The sequence below is a fragment of the Podarcis pityusensis genome, assembly GCF_964106645.2.
Source record: "Podarcis pityusensis genome assembly, chromosome: 7".
NCBI classification, from domain to species: Eukaryota; Metazoa; Chordata; class Lepidosauria; order Squamata; family Lacertidae; genus Podarcis; species Podarcis pityusensis.
Genome location: NC_138031.1, coordinates 84,860,982 through 84,877,872, shown reverse-complemented (window position 1 = coordinate 84,877,872; position 16,891 = coordinate 84,860,982). Strand labels below are relative to the sequence as shown.

At 43.5% G+C, this 16,891-nt stretch overlaps 1 protein-coding gene and 1 long non-coding RNA gene across 2 annotated transcripts in view; one reads left to right on the top strand and one right to left on the bottom strand.

Annotated features, from left to right (window-relative positions):
- Nucleotides 1-4,303: 4,303 nt before the first annotated feature.
- Nucleotides 4,304-6,884, bottom strand: LOC308482092. Its single transcript, XR_013988989.1, has 2 exons — nucleotides 5,268-6,884; nucleotides 4,304-5,068 (listed from the first exon to the last, which is right to left on the bottom strand). It is a non-coding gene; the product is annotated as an uncharacterized lncRNA (long non-coding RNA).
- An 86-nt stretch (nucleotides 6,885-6,970) lies between these two features.
- Nucleotides 6,971-16,891, top strand: part of DELE1 (DAP3 binding cell death enhancer 1) — a 19,513-nt gene continuing 9,592 nt past the window's right edge. The window contains exons 1-6 of the mRNA XM_081014901.1: nucleotides 6,971-7,129; nucleotides 7,217-7,325; nucleotides 13,742-13,817; nucleotides 13,966-14,101; nucleotides 14,353-14,493; nucleotides 16,254-16,315. Coding sequence (XP_080871027.1) covers nucleotides 7,078-7,129; nucleotides 7,217-7,325; nucleotides 13,742-13,817; nucleotides 13,966-14,101; nucleotides 14,353-14,493; nucleotides 16,254-16,315 — 576 coding nt within the window. The 5' untranslated portion in view covers nucleotides 6,971-7,077. The remainder of the gene's footprint in view (nucleotides 7,130-7,216; nucleotides 7,326-13,741; nucleotides 13,818-13,965; nucleotides 14,102-14,352; nucleotides 14,494-16,253; nucleotides 16,316-16,891) is intronic.

Here is a 16,891-nt window from a genome sequence, read left to right as displayed (position 1 = left end):
ATACATTTACGTACTTATTCTATACACTACCTTGGGAAATACCATCATCTCTAGAGATGGCATCACAAATAGAATTTTTCACCTTCAAAACCACAAAACCCAGAATAGTAAAAACCATGAGATACAAATCCCCTTTAGAAGGTGGATGTGGATCCCACAACCTTTACTTTATAACAAAGCATCCCAATTTAGATACCTAATTACCCTCATGAATGACACAGGAAAAAAACAATGGGTACAAGTTGAAAGAAAACTTTATTGGCACAGGAGATACAGATGGCATTCATTTTAATAAAAAGGAAAACATAGCAAATAAAAAAATCCACTATACCATCAATACTGCACTGAAGGTCTGGCATCATAGGAAAGGTAGTTTATTGCCAGAAATCTCCCCTCTGACACCGATCCACAGATCTCCAGACTTCTATCAAAATGATAGGAACATAAACACAGATGCACCGAAGATGGATTACTACATAAATACACAATCCATACCGAGAGATGCATGGAAAACTAATCCAAAAAAATAAGAGTTTCGGGTGGTTGTATTGATACCAGTTGAACACTTTAATAATATGGACCAAGGGCATAGAGATTTAACACATTTTGAAAAAATTATGCATGGTAGTTTAGAGAATAGCTCCTCCTCTTCCATTCCTCTCCTTCTATTTTGTCTTTCTCCCTTTCAGGATGCAGCTGGTAACAGAAGTGATGCAGGTCTATCTGCCTGAAAGGCAGAGCAGTGGGAAGCCGACACATCCATCACAGATCTGCTGTTGGAATTATGAGAGCACCACAGGTTCTAACTGTCAGTCACCAGTTCCAGTTTGCTGCTTCCATATGCTTCCAGCCAGCAGAGTCTCCCTCACAATCCCTGCCAATTAATGCCTATTAAGTTCACAGCTTCATTATTGTAAAAGAAGAACGAGCTGACCCCTCCCTTTCTCCAACAGTCACACACATTCACCGAAGCTTAGATTCATTGTACCTTAAGGAGGTGGTGCAGAATGACCAATATTTGACCAGATTTCAGGTCCAAAGAGGGGTGCCCTTTATCACCCCAGCTTTTCATTTCAGCAATCAAACCAGTGGTAAAACAGTGTTAGGCAAATTATCGTATTAAAGGTATTAAAATAAATGGCATGGCCCACATGCTTAGTAAGTTTGCTGATGACATCACTCTGGTTTTCTCCGACTTGGAGACCTTGATGTCAGACAACATTCGGGTGACTGAGTGCCTGGACTGACAATCACTCAGAATCTGAAACACCGTGCTTGAACTTTCCTCCTGCAACTCAATCTAAATTACACAAAGTTGTCAAATTCAGTTTCCCCCCTAAATATTTTTAAATATAGAAGTCACCAGACACTGGTCAAAAATTTGTAAAATAAGCTTAATATGGATTGTCTGACAGGAATGGCTAACAGTGCCCTACCCCACCCTTCTTATAAAACCTTAGCTTGTTTATCTCTCTCTCTTTGGTTTCTTAAAGAGGAAGAGAAGGGAGGGGAATGAGCAAAAGACTCCACCTTCCTACCAAAGCCGCTCCTGTGGGATGGAGATACTGGAGACAGGGGTGGGACCTGCTGGCAGTGATTATTTTTGATTGGCTAAGAAGAGGTGGGCAAAGCATTTAAAAAGCCTTTGAGTCAGTGAAAAATTTATTAATGATTGTGACAGGAGAAAGATTGGGTTATGGCTCTGGAGGTGCTGGGAGGGCTATTTTGCCCAACAGAAGAGCTTCCGCTGTGAAATGGCAAGAATTGACAGGAGACATAGATATTCTGACATGTGCTCTCTGAGAGAGCTCACAACCCATGCTTGCTTTCCTTGGTGCAGTGCTTTCAGATAAGCAGTGTACTTTCAGCTCACCGGAACCTCTTAAAAAATTCCCCAAAGGAGCTAATGCAGTTACTTCTACACCTGCCAGCGGTCTGGCTTCAGCACCTTACAGAAGTGGCAGGTGGGAGAAGAGCCGTTGTGCAGTGCCTCTGATACGATTACGCTTTCCCAATGAGTTATTGCTAGGTTAAAGGGCTGTGATAGTGCCAATATCCAAAGCTGGGTTATTGTGTTATTTATGCGCTATTGTCACTGGATATTAGCTCTATGATCAATCCCAGTGACAGAGGCTGCTTAGCCTGTCACACTTTGTTTTATCTTCCATCCTTACTACCTCAAAATTGCTAATCCAATGTCTCTATAACCAATTTAGGGGAGATCAAACCCTGCTGTTACAGAGTGGTATGAAAGCAGGTTCTTGGTCTCCAACATTGCACGGAAGATGAAGTCTTCAGGCTTTGGAGCTAAGCTGCCGCTGCCTGTTGTCTGTCTGTCCATCTATTAGCAAAACACCCATCATTAGGTGTGTGTATGTGTATTTGTGTAGCAAGAGTGGTTCCTGCTTCTAGATCCCTGTGAGGGAGATCCCTGTATACTGACAAAAGGCAGAACAAGAATGGTAAATGTTCACTTGAATAGGGGAACGCAAAGAGATACATTAAGACAAACCATTGGAGTGGAGGCGAAACCTCCTTGCAACTCAATCACTGAGAATTAAGCTTTTTCTATCCATATAGTTCTATTCTGGATTCTTCATGGCATAGAATCATAGAATTGTAGAGTTGGCAGGGATCCCAAGGGTCATCTAGTCCAACCCCCTGCAATGCAGGAATCTCAGCTAAAGCATGCATGACAGATGGTCACCCAACCTCTGCTTAAAAACCTCCAAGGAAGGAGAGTCCACCACCTACAAAGGGCGACTGTTCCACTGTCGAGCAGCTCTTAATGTCAGAAAGTTCTTCCTGATGTTTAATTGGAATCTCCTTTCTTGTAACTTGAAGCCATGGGTTTTAGTCCTACCCTCCAGAGCAGGAGAAAACAAGCTTGCTCCCTCTTCCATGTGACAACCCTTGAGATACTTGATGGTGGCTATCGTATCTCCTCTCTGCCTCCTCTTTTCCAAGGCTAAACATACCCAGCTCCTCCAACCGTTCCTTATGTGGCTTGCTCTCCAGACCCTTGATCATCTTGGTTGCCCTTATCTGCACAAGTTTAAGCTTGTCAACAGCGTTTTTATGTTGTGGTGCCCAAAAGTGGACACAGGACTCCCAAGCGTGGTCTGACCAAGGCAGAATAGAGTGGTACTATTACTTCCCTTGATCTGGACACTAGACTTCTGTTGATGCAGCCTAGAATAGCATTAGCCTTTTTTTTTCTTTTCTTTTGCTGTTGCATCACACTGTGGACTCATGTTAAGCTTGTGGTCCACCAAGACCCCTAGATCCCTTTCACATGTACCGCTAGTAAGCCTGGTGTCCCCCATCTTCTATTGTGCATCTGGTTCTTGCTGCCCAATTCTGTCTTCTGCGGCATTAGCTACCCCTCCCAGTTTGGTGTCATCTGCAGATTTGATTAACACCCCCTCCATTCCTTCCTCCAAGTGGTTTGGAGGAGCCCAAATCAATTAATTTCATAAAATTTATCTACCGCTGGATTATAAAGCAACCACCACCTTCAAAGTAGTTTACAAAATGGGAGATATTTCCTATGACTTGTTGCTAGGAGCGAGACTTCACCCTTAGACCTCCTCATCCCCGTTTCTTTCTTTTTCTGCCCAGTGTGTTCTGCCAATAAACAGCTTTCCTTAGGTTGCAAGGAAGTGAAATGTTATGAGTCTGTGAGTGCCAGACTCCCCCGTTTCATGAGTTTCTGGGTGCCAGGTATTGAACCCCTGGACACTGAACATCTGGGGAGTTGATCTAAGCCTTGTTTAGATGTACCCCAAGCTCTACATTTGATTATTGGCTATTAAAAACTAGTTGAAACCATTTTATTTCATTCACAAAAGAATTGGAGCGGCACTATTACTTCCATTGATCTGGACATTATACTTCTGTTGATGCAGCCTAGAATAGCATTAGCTTTTTTTGCTGCTGCATCACACCATTGACTCATGTTAAGCTTGTGGTCCACCAAGACCCTTAGATCCTTTTCACTTTTACTGCTAGTAAGCCAGCTGTGCCCCATCCTATATTTGTGAATCTGGTTCTTCCTGCCTAAATGCAAAACCTTACATTTGTCCCTGTTGAAATTCATTTTGTTAGCTTGTGCTCAATTCTCCAATCTGTTAGGGTCATTTTGAATTCTGACTCTATCTTCTGCAGCAATAGATATCCCTCCCAGTTTGGTGTCATCTGAAAATTTGATGATCAACTCCTTCATTCGAGTCATTTATAAAGCCATTGAAGAGCAATGGGCCCAGGACCCCACTTGTGGCTTTTTTCCTGGAGGACAAAAATGTCCAGGAGGACATTACTTTTTTATTATGATTTTCAGTTTTATACATTTCAATAACTTTACAATCATTTTAACATTTCAAAATTCAACTTCCGTTCCCCTCTTTCTGTCACTTAATATTTTATATTTTTTCCCCTGCATAGCCAAATTAACTTAATTTGCTCATTTATTCATCTACTTTAAATATACTCTTATAAAACTGCAGGTTATTACAATGTTCTTATCTGTTTACAGTTTATTTGTAAATATTTCCATTCTTTTGTAAGCAGTTTGTAAGCAGTGGGTTTTGCCATTTCTGCATATTTCATAAGATTTGCTATCCATTCTGGGACTTCTTCTTTCCATTATTGGACAAGTAAGCTAAGGGACCACACTGGAGACTCATGGTGTTTTTTAAATACTGTAAATTCCGGCCTATAAGGCGACTTTTTAACCCCGAAAAAGAGGTTAAAAAGTCGGGGGTCGCCTTATACGCCGGATATCCGCCCCCCCCCCCCCGCTGCGGCGGCCTCTGCTCCGCACCGAGAGAGAGTGGCAGCAGCAGCAGGGTCGGCGGGCCCCGCTCCGTGCCGGGCGGCCTTCTCCCGGCACGGAGCTGCCCAGCGTATTAGGCAACTGGGCTTATAAGACTAATACGCCCAGGCGCCTAATACGCCGGAATCTATGGTATATATCTATACCATAGAACTGGGTCTTGGTGGGAGGAGAGCTGTATTGGAGTTGCGGGCCTCACTGCTGTCGCTGCCTGGAAGAGAAAAGACGAGAAACCTAGAAAGATACTGATTTGGACTGATTTGGACATTAACGCAGTAGCAAGAAGATGATCAGAATCCCCCTTCGGATCTTGAAATATGGGTCCCCCCAACAAAATTTAAAATTCGGCTTTGTAATTCGGAATTTATGTGATGTGATTTAATTTGATTTGATTGGCCGGTTAATAAAAATTATTATATATAAAAAAAGAAACCCAGAAAGATGGGTTATCAACATAATAATAAATGAAAATATTAAGAATCATTTTCATTTATTATGTTGATAACCCATCTTTCTGCAACAATCTCAAGGTGGCTTACATTAGCCTACCTGTCTTCCTTCCTCATTCCATCGCTGAACTCTTCTTGAATCAGGGAGCTGCCCCCCACCCCACCCCGCAGCCAGATTCTCTCTGGCCTCCCTGTTCCTCATGAACAAAGATCAACACTCACTATCCATATTGGCATCAGTCGCATTCATTCACTGGTTATACAGTCATACGTATATGGTTCTTATCTTCATTAACTCCTCCTTCTCATTTTTAATTACATTTACTTCATCATCCCATTGATGTGGCGATATTTCTACCTCCTCCTCACAGAACAGGGGATGGATCTTTGGCATGTGACAACGGGAGACCAGCAGCCCATGTAGCCTTTGATACCTAGGGAAGAAGAGGGAAAATAATCAGGAAATGGGTTCTAGATACTTCCTTGATACTCTGTATCTCTGTGCTGAATTTGGAGCACCTGGCAACTAAACCTACTTTCAGAAACCTCTGTTGGAGAGTACAGCAAGCAGTTGAACCCATAGAAGGGGGGATCTTGGCAAAGGACCCGCCAAAATTGGGAGATGCTCTTCTTGTGATGATGCCCACAAGGGGGAAGGCAAGCCATTTCCCTCAGAGCATCTAAGATGGCCTTGAGGACAATCTTCAAAAATAAATCTAACCATGACCTGATTCCCTATGTTAATAAATCTTAAGGGATAGCAAAAGAAGCAGACTGTGGAAAGAAGAAGAGCTCCGACTTACAGGCGAGATGAAGAAATTTTCATTTTTCAGAAGACACAGTTCATATAAACAGCATCTTTTTTTTTTTTTGAACTATCCTCAAATAGTTGCTCTTCCCAAATTCTCAGCCAAGTCACTCAGCAGGGGGACATGTCACAATGGAGCACATCACCCTGTTACTGTAGCTATCATACTTAACAATTGGCATTGTTCCCCTTAACATGCATTTTTCAAATATATCTTTCAGTGGGTTAAGCGGTTTTATTCAATTTATTTAGAAAAGATTGCGAGCTGGCATTTCTCCTCTCTGTATTCTGTGCTTTTCCTACTTTCTTGCGCTGTAAATCGCTCCCTGCCAAGTTTGGGTGAAGGGTGGTGCTGTATAAATTCAATAAGCCACATAACCATAATAATTCATCTCTCTCTTCCAGAAAGCTCCTGCCCAGCCACTTTAAGGAGCAAGGCGCAGCAGCCGCACTCCAAACTACGGCTGCCATTCGTCCGGGTTTTCCCTGTCACGTCTGCAAATCGGGCAGGGAAACGGGGCGCTTTTTGCGGAATTGGCAAAACCCGGACATATGACAAGGGGGTTTATTTTCTTTTTTTCTTTTGAAAATAACCCTTTAAAAATCCGAAAAGGCCCCCAAACTTCTTTGTTTCTTTCTTTTTTGGTTGGGGGAGCTGTTTCCCCCCCCCAAAAAAAATCTCAACATATCTGTCCGGATTTTCACTTGAGGGAATATGGCAAAGAGCGAGGATAAGCCTCCTTGTCGCGCGCAGGCGCATTCGCGTCCTGAAACCGTTGGTCGAGAGCACGCAACGAACCGCGCGCTCGGCTCCAGTGCGCACGCGCAGGCTCCTTCCGTTATTTTCCCCTCCCTCCCGCTTCGGCCTCTTAGAGGAAGGGGCGGGGCATCCGGAGCTCGCCGGAGACCCCCCGGAAGTCAGCCGCTCGTGGCGCGAGCCTGACGCAAGCCGGGCGCTCTGGCGGGGGGCGACGAGGCCCCTCTCTATGGTCGCCGGGACGATGCTGTGGCGGCTGCTGTGGAGCCTCGGCCGGGGAGGTGCGTCCCGTCTCGGGGCGGAGGGAGGGCGCGGCGGGGGCCTCTCGCCCCTCTCCTCATCTCTGTCTCTTTCTCTCCCGTGCGCAGTGAGGCTCCCCGGAGGAGGAGGCGGCGGCGGCACCGTCGCCCTCTGCCGCCACCGGCCTGTGGGCCCGGCCCGGCCCTGTGACGGAGACCCCTCGCCGACCGAGGACAGGTGAGGCGCCGAGACCCCGTCGCACCTGCAGCCGCGCTCTCCGTGGGGGGGGGGGGCTGTCATTGCCATTATCACTGTTATTTATTGGGGCTTGTGAGCCGCTTCGTCTTGCCCGCAAGGGAAAATAAAGCGCCAAGCAGGGCTGACGGGAAGAATCCCACCTGCTTCTGAAAAGGGCGAAGGGCTGCCCAGGGAAACGATGGCGCCAGGTGAGCCTCCCTGGGTTACCTGCGCAGGTGTAAACGACACACACACCTCCGCCTTGAAAAGCTGCTGGATCAGCTTCGTCCCTTACGTTAATTCAACGAGAAGAACTTGTAATTGGATTTCAATTAAACATGCAATTAATTGGTCGCTCTTTTGAATTTTATTGGGTTATCGTCTTTCTTAGCGGGCCATGCAAACCACAGGGGCTCCCAAAAAGTTTGGGAAACAGCCAATAAACCTTTGGCTGTTACACAGAGACTTCAGGTAGAGAGCAGCATCAGAAACACAGCAGGCATGGCTGTGTGGAAAGAAGTGAAGTGCTGTCGTTTCCTTTTAATCAGACTTTGCTCCTGTGTGGGTGGATTTTGAAAAGGCAGTGAAAGCAGAAAAATAACGAGATCTATCCTTGCTTGCAATCTGAAACATGTTTTGGGTTGGATCGCTTGTGGGAATCTAAAACAATCACTGACAGAAAGAAAACCACTTTCCTGTATAGTCAGGTACTATATCAGTGGGGCAAAAGGAGAAATAAACAACAGCGACAATTTTCTTGTTTATTTCCCCAACAATATATATATATATAGCAATATTAAAACAAAAACCTTCTGAAATTGGACTACATAACTGGCAATCATTTATTACTGTACAGTAACCATTCGTGGCTGAAATAAAGTTATAAGGCATGAATTTAGTGCTTTATAACTTTAGACTACATTTGGATTGGTAAGAACAATTGTTACTATTCTAAGTGCAAAAGAAATGATGGAAATCCATACAGTGGTATCTTGGTTTGCATATGTCTTGGTTTGCATACGTTTTGGATTACAAACACGTCAAACCCAGAAGTGCATGTCCCGGTTCGCAATCTTTTTTTGGATTACAACCCTTTTTTTTTTTTATTACGAACAAATTTTTTTTGGAGGTCCCATTGTTGAAAGCGCTCCTTGAGTTAAAACCTGTTTTGGTTTACAAACAGACCTCCGGAACGGATTATGGTTGTAAACCAAGGTACCACTGTATTTTTGCAAATTTTCTTTTTAAATGGTATCACAGCTGTGGCCTTAATAAAAACAAATTGGCTAGAAATGATGGCATAGAATTGTGATTTGCTATAGTGAGGATAATAATAAGAAATGTATAATTTTAGTTCATTCGTTCGTTGGTTCATTCGTTGAAGGAGACCTAGCTGACCAAGATTGACCCTCAGGCCAGAAGTTTCTCACCCCTGGCCTAAACTGACACCTCACAGCAAGCCCAGAATCTGGGCAAAACCAGGCCATAAGGCAGAAATGGGACTCTCCCCACACCACACCCCCTGGCTAGAATGTGTCCTTGGATTTTGATCATGCTTCTTGGATGGAGGATAGAGAGGGATGTCTGAGTGTATGTAAATACAAGTCTACTATACAACCTTAAAGTTAAAGTTTGTTGCTCTAATTTTGCACTGGTATCTCCCCCCCCCCCCCCCCCGAATGCTAGCTTAAAAAGAATTCATTTCTCAGTCTGAAAACAGGTTCTCCATCCCAGCCCTAACCTTGGCTCTTTTCAGCATTAGTTCTGTCCTGGGATATTCAAGATGGGTGGCAGCTCAAGCATTTGTCCAGAAGAAGAGTTCTTGTTTGCCTGAGGCTACATTCTTTAAAGCAGATTTCCAGTGTGCTTAAAGGGAAATATGTGCAATTTATATTCTCAGCATGTGATTGTAATGATCAAAGCCATTTTTTCTCTGGAACAAGACTTTCAAGCTCATGCTCCTTTTTCAGAGCTCATTGGCTTTGGTTGCAAAACTGTACAAATAAAGGGCTTTAGAAACTGCAAAGTTTATTCACCCTGGGGTTCTTTTTGTGGGGTGCGGAGCGGGGAAACCTTAGCTATTTCAGAGGGAGGACTTTTCACATGAGGGCTCTTCAATAGAGTGTTTGCTATCTTCACCTTAGTGTAGTCAAATTTTGGCAACTGTAAAGTGATCAGGAAATATTGCTCACTGCAGACACATAGATTATCAATATAGCTTTGGCAAGGATTGTGTTATTTTAATATCTTTGGGAGTCTTATGGAAATAAAGCTTTGAGCTTCTTGTCACCTGTGCTTTTATGACTTCTGGTCTGCCCAGCTCCACATTACAGCTGTTTCAAAGATGAATTTTGGGCATAGTTATGGTTAAGGGTGGGTTGGGAGAGCTAATGTGCCTTGGAAGAGGGCCACGTCTCCTCTTTCTCTTACTTCAAGCCTCCACCTTGTTGTGTTGTATCCGTTTTAAGCTCATAGAATTGTGCCTGCAAGCATGATATTCTGTCCCAACAAGACATGGGTCCAATTAGGAAACTCTCAAATAGGAAACATACCTTTTCCTCAATTTTTGTTCAATCCAATTTCACATGCCTTTTGTAATAATATTAAACACATACACACAATGCTCTATTGACATTTGGAAAAAATGGCAGAAAAAATACTGTTCGTATATTCACCACTAATGCCAATGAAGTACTATTCTAAAGCTAATGACCTCTCTCTTAAGAATACATTATTTTGACAACCAAAGGGTTATTGTTTGAAATATTTTTACCAAAATTCATGCCCAATCTCAAGAAAGCAATTAACCTTGACATTAAGGAACCTTACCTGTAAGATGGCTTCACGTTTATCAACTTTTAGATCTATTGCAAGACCCTGTAGTCCACTCTCATGCCATTCATCTGTTCTCCTAATGGAAAGGTATTTGTGGTAGCAATGTTTAAGAGCTTATTGAATTTGTATTATGAGATTTTAAACAAGTTTAAAATCTAATTGGGAGATGAACCTGAGGGAAACCAAAGATGAAGCTACCTGGTCAGGAATGTGGGGGGAAGGCCCCTTTAAATCTAACACTGTTCTTACAAGGGAACAGGCATTAAAAATCGCTCATAAATGGTATTTTACACTGGTCAATTTTTCCGGTATCTCTTTGGAGTCCTACCATTTGTGTTGGAGAGAATACAGTCAACGGCGCACATATGTGGTGGGAATGTCCAAAACAACAAATATAGTTTGAGATATAAGTAGACATTTTAAAAATTATTAAAGACCATATTCAGTTTTCTCCAAAACTTGCTTTACTCTGGCTATTTGAAGGAATAAATGGGGATATTAAATCCAAAGAACTGCATGCCTTCCTGATTTCTTGCAGCCAGACTGTCTAACTCAATGCTGGAAGACACTTTTGATTTCAATATTACAAACTAGTGGAATAAGATTTGGAACTTTTGCTCTTCAGGAAAATAATAATAATTTAATAACAATAGTTTTATTATTTATACCCTGCCCATCTGGCTGGGTTTTCCCAGCCACTCTAGGTGGCTTCCATCACATATAAGAACAAAAGATGTCAAACATTTCAAAAAAGCTGAGACGACATTTCAGATTCCTAAAGGGAAAGGTAGAACCAGGCTCCTTCATGACAGTCTGGTGGGGAATTTTTAGACTTTGTTAAAACCCATCAAATACATCCACCTGTTCCTTCGGCAGTTACGGACCTCTGGGTCAAGTAACTTGCTCCATACTCACCTTGGCTGGAAGAAACGCAACCATAATCCTTCTCAACATAATCCTTTGACCCTCAACTTCTTAGTTGTCAGCTTAACCGTACTGATCCTTTATATAATAGTATAGCAATATTATGAACAATTGTTATTGCCCTATGCCTCATGTTTGTTTTTCTGTTAATGTATATGCAGAATATTAGTTTTGAAACTTAATAAATAAAAAACAGCTATGCCTGCCAGCTTTCCTTGGAAAACAGTTCCCACTGTCACCGCGCAATTCTTTTGTAGCCAGAGGAGCTGGTCATGTCATTCCAGTTCTTTTTCCATTGCTACCTCTACACATAAACTCAGCAAGGAGCTGTGGCCAGTCCTTTCTCTGATGACTGTACCTGTATTATATATCTGTTTTCAAGCAGCTCCCCATTAATGCTTTATATTTTTAGGTGTGCATTTTCTTTTCTTTTTTAAAGTGATGATTTGTGAAAGTGGTTTGTGCAGGATTTTGCCCTGGAATCTGACCCTATTAGAATATTGCTTTGATGTGGACGCTGGTGCATGTTTTCAGATTAGCACCCCATGCTCCAAGCATAGCCTAAATCCCCCTGAATCCCTGAGGCACTTGGGACAGCCATTACTGATACAGATTTAATAACACTGCAGTTCATTACATGGTCACAGGTTATTAAACAGAGAAGACTGAGGAATTAGATTTCAAGACTTTAATAATGCTCCAAATGCTAGATGTAAACCATAAAATAAACTGTAATACAATATTCCCTCATCTTACATGGGACTCAGATCCAAGGGTTTCACGCAGCACTATTTTTCTAGAAAAAGAGGTGCTGGAACTCACCATGAATGCCTCCCTTGTTCTCCTATAATGGCAGTGCTGCCCACCAGAGAGGTGCCGGAACTGAGTTCTGGTGAGTTCTGGCTGAAAAAAAGCCCTGGTTACATCAAGCCCTTGGATCCGCCCCATGGCTAGTGAGTAAGGAGGTGGGGAGAGAGCATCCCCAGCACTCCCAGATCTGGCACGCTGAGTGGGCCTTGCTCAGCAAGCAAAGCATAGAGCTTTAAAACTTTTTTCACACTGGGTTGCCAAAGCAGACCTGGTGCTAAAATAGCTTTTAAGATCTCCGCCTTGCTTGGGGAGCAAGGACTGCTTGGTGTGCTGCCATGAGATCCCCCCCAAAAGTCAGATTGTCCCATGAGATCTTGTGAGAGTATTCCAAAGTTGGTGCGCCAAGTGGACCCAGTTCAGAGAGATCTTTTAAGCTACCTGCCTTCCTTTGAACTTTACCTGTCTGCCTTCAACATCGTATTGTTGAGATAGCATGAGTCAAATGCATGTAAGGTGAAGGATTACTGTTTTTGGCTTTCTCAGTTAAACAGAACTTCCCCCTTATCCCTTTGGGGTTTCGAGTGGAACATTGCACATGCAGGGACAGTTTTCCAGGCCTGCACTTGAGTCCATGCCTTCCTGTCTCACCTGCAGGATACTGTCCTAGGTGTGGGGTTACTGTCTGTGGGAGACACTGCTCCCAGCTATTGGTAGAGCACAGTGTTAAAGCAATACATTTTGGCCAAGACACAGTATACACATATAGCACAGTGCTGAAAAGCATGTTCAGGGCACGTGCAACTGCCCACGGGGGCAGCTGCAGAAACAATACCTTGAGGCATGGTTGCTGCCTTTCTTTGTTTACCTTTGTGGGGGACTTTCTTCCAGTTGTGGAGGTGGAGTGGGAGTTGCTGTTGAATATTTGTGTCTAGAGTTCCAAGGCAAGGTACAAGTCTGGGTTCTAGTTAAAGGAGTGTTAGCTATGTGCTCTGACAGGCTGCTTTGTGCAGAGTGCCCTTTCTCCCTACATACCATCACCCTTGTGTCTTCTAAGTGTGCACACCCTGAGGCAAGAAAGTAATAGCTCCAGCATTTGAGTTATCTCCCTCTGTGGGGTTCATAGGCTGTTGGTGGTATGTTGTAACTGGGTGCTGGTTTGCATCGTATTTTACTGCATCATGAGGGTGGCTTGAGGTGTAGGGGTAGGCAGAGGTTTTTTTGTTTTGTTTTTCTCTCTACCGAGTTTTTTTAAAAAATAAACTATTTATTTAAAGTGTATCTCATCTTCTGCTGCCATGGCAGGGGGGCGGTAAGGGGTTTCTGCCATATCCAGGAGATCATGAGTACAGAATTGCAATCTAAAATCCAAAAAAAAAATTCATCATCCTCTAGAAATCTGCATTTTGCTCCAGCTTGAATTACATCCATGCTGGAGAGGCAGAACACAGCCAGCATCAGGCTTACACAAGTTCACAGATGGAAAGCATGTCCTCGACTCAAACGTCACTATACATTGGACACTTGCCCAGAGCTTCCAGTGCTATTGTTCTGGATCCACCTAACACTAAATCGAAGCAAACATAGGGTGAATAGTTCATAGGGGAAAAAGAAAATTGTTCAGTTAACTTTTCTACCTCTGCTTACATACAGGAGAAACCTAGATGAATATTAATATGAAAACTGAGTGGCGGGTAACCCCGTCCACAAGAAAAGGTGGTGTCTGAGTGTAGATTGTGGAGTAAGTCACACATAGCCTTTTCTCCAAAGCTTTGGTGCAGGCTGAATTAAATGCAAGCTTATTTTCTGGTTTCCATATCCGTTTTCTTTTCTTGTCCTTCTTTCTGAAGCCGGCATGGTAGGCACCAGCAGCACAGAAGTTGTGGATGTGGGAACCTCTTGCATCACTGCACATCCTTCACCTTGGTAAGTAGGCCTGGAATGATTGCATGGTAGAAGAGAATGATCGCTTTGGGGGGCAGAAGCCAGGGTGTCTTTATAATAGGAACAGAGTTGTATATAGCCTTTAACAAAGCTGTTCTGATAGTCCCTAATCCTTGCTCTCCTTTGTTAGAGTGCATTGGCTGTTCTTGCTGTGGAGTTGGTGAAGCATGTTCGAAGGCTGAGCTCTGTGCAACCAGGTGGAGGAGATGTTGGGTTTTACCATTTGGAGGGTCATCTTGCTGTTTTGCCCCAAAGTCAACATTCAGGTAAGCTTGCTAGGGAATAGCACAGTTGAGTCTAGAGCATCATGTGCTGGGAAGAATACACTGCTCGCGCGCGCGCACACACACACACACACACACACACACACTCTTCAGCTATATGTAATGCACTTGAAACTCCAGCAGCAAAATTGTATCAGAATTGTAAAGACTCCTAGATGTTTGAAGATCTCTCTTTGTAAAATAGGGATTGAGACAGCATCCTATGTACTTTTAATATGTTTCCTCTCCTTCAGTCCCTCCCACAGCCCCTTCTGCTTGCTCCAGTGGGAAAGAGGAACAACATTTCTTCGTGGGAGACGACTCCAGCTATGCACCAAAGAATCCATCTAGCAAAACTTCACAGCCAAAACAATATCAACATGTTTCAGAAACAGGTACAGATCTTGATTTTAGAATGCAAAGACACGTCAGAAGGCATGGGGTAGTGGCCAGCTGTAAACGAGGACAGGCAAATCAGCAAGTCTTGCAAGCAGCCTGTTCTGAGGCAGAAGCCTGGAGAGAATTTGGCTTGGGACATGGTTGCCTGAGATGTCTCTGGTTAAACAGGAGATTCTCTTGTGGGCTTTCCAATCAGTAGCTGCTTTATGGAACTTTCCAGTCAAGTACCTTGTGTTTCAAAAGCATTTGTTCTTATTTGGGTTGTTAAATAATGGGGAAGACAGGTTAGAATGAATATATCACCCTTATTTTCATACTTTTAATGAAAGGAGAAAGTGGGACTTAAAAATGTCTATAAAAAGAGGAAGTTTAAAGTCTTGTTGAAACAAACTGATGAGCAACATAAAGGTAAAGGTAAAGGTACCCCTGCCCGTACGGGCCAGTCGTGTCCGACTCTAGGGTTGTGCGCCCATCTCACTTAAGAGGCCGGGGGCCAGCGCTGTCCGGAGACACTTCCGGGTCACATGGCCAGCGTGACGAAGCTGCTCTTGCGAGCCAGCACCAGTGCAGCACACGGAAACGCCATTTGCCTTCCCGCTAGAAAGCGGTACCTATTTATCTACTTGCACTTAAGGGTGCTTTCGAACTGCTAGGTGGGCAGGAGCTGGGACCGAAAGACGGGAGCTCACCCCGCCGCGGGGATTCGAACCGCCGACCATGCGATCGGCAAGCCCTAGGCGCTGAGGTTTTACCCGCAGCGCCACCCACGTCCCCTGAAGATGAGCAACATAGTCATCAATAAACTATTAGTAACACAAATAGCTGCAATTTAAGAAGAAAAATTGTTTACATTATGGTAATTACCTTCTGGCCATAGGTGAAAGGGAATATTAAAATATATTTGGGGTTCTTGTAATCAACAGGTATTTGGGTCATTACAGAATCTCTACAATTCAGTAGAGAGAGTGGGTATAGCTGTACAGTAGCCTTGTGGCTAATGTGAGAGAAATCCTGTTTCTATGAACCAGTGAAGTTTCCTTACTAATTACTGTTTAGCCCAGTACTGTCTTCTCCAGGTGGCAACTGTTTTCCAAGGTTTCTGCAATAGCAATTCCCAGCCCTCCTCTAAGATCCAGGGGTTGAACCTGGGACTGCTATATGCAAAGCACGTGTTCTTACACTAAGGTAATGTGGAGGCGCAGGAGCGTGCCCATCTAATCACACAACTGCTAATAAGGAACCCCCTTATTAACCACAGGTTTCATCCCAGTCTGGTGAGCTTTTGTGGAGACAGGCAGCAGTATAGGCCTAAGTATAGTGCTGTACCTGACTGGGCTCTCCTGCTTCTGTCCAAATGTGTCACAGAGTCTTGGTCCTTATTCCACTTTCATGATCTGTGCCACAGGTTGCTGCCCATGTTGTGCAAAGAACGGTTCTGGACAAATTATTTATTTGACTGAGCTCTGAAAGATGAGCAGGATGACTGTTGAGTCAGAATAGACCCATTTAAATTCATGGATAAGGTTGAGTTAAACCTGTTAATTTCAGTGGGTTTATTCAGAGTGAAAGTTAGTTGAAGGGACGTAGAAGAGAGCTGTCCGCTGTAAGGCATATCACAAAATATTGCTGATTTAACAGAAGAGTAGGAGAGGAAGCTGCAACTTCCAGATCTGTGCAACCAGAACTATGGCAGGGAAGGCAACTCGGTGTTGAGGCCTAGACGGTCATTGCCTTATCTTTTTTTGTTTATTTGCAGGGGACATCCTCTTCCTATCCAGCACAGGTTCTGAACCAGACTCGTGCCTATTACGCTTGCAGGTAATTCCTCTTTTCTTTTTGTGGGACTTGACTTTTAGCATGAATTTAGCTCAGAGTTTCTAAAGTAAGAGATAATGAGCTAGGGAAGGGTCTTTAATTTTTCGAAAGCATGAACACACTCTCTGCATAACCTTGATACCACTTGCCGTATTAGTATCATGTGGATTTCATGTACATTTTGGTATACTTCAGGGACATCCATGATAGCTTTGAGACCAACTAAATTCAGGGTAGAAGCAAAGGCACATATTTTAATGTTTGCTTTGGAACTCCTACCTTGACATGATTGTACAATGAGAGTAAGAAATGGATATGCCTACGTAGATTGAGCTATAAGGCAACACAGTCTTGGGCCATGATCACTAGCACCACCCCAGGTGAAGACTCTTGGCTTGTTTACTGAAGCGGTATTGTCCACATTTCCTTTTGTTACCCAGAATTTGCAGGTATACCTTGTCTCTTGAAATGTGCCAAACATTGAGACAGCTCACTTAATGCAAACTGTATACATTGACATAAAAAGTGTTTAAAGATTTTGGCTTGACTCATCTGACAACAGTTGGTTGATGTGCAGTC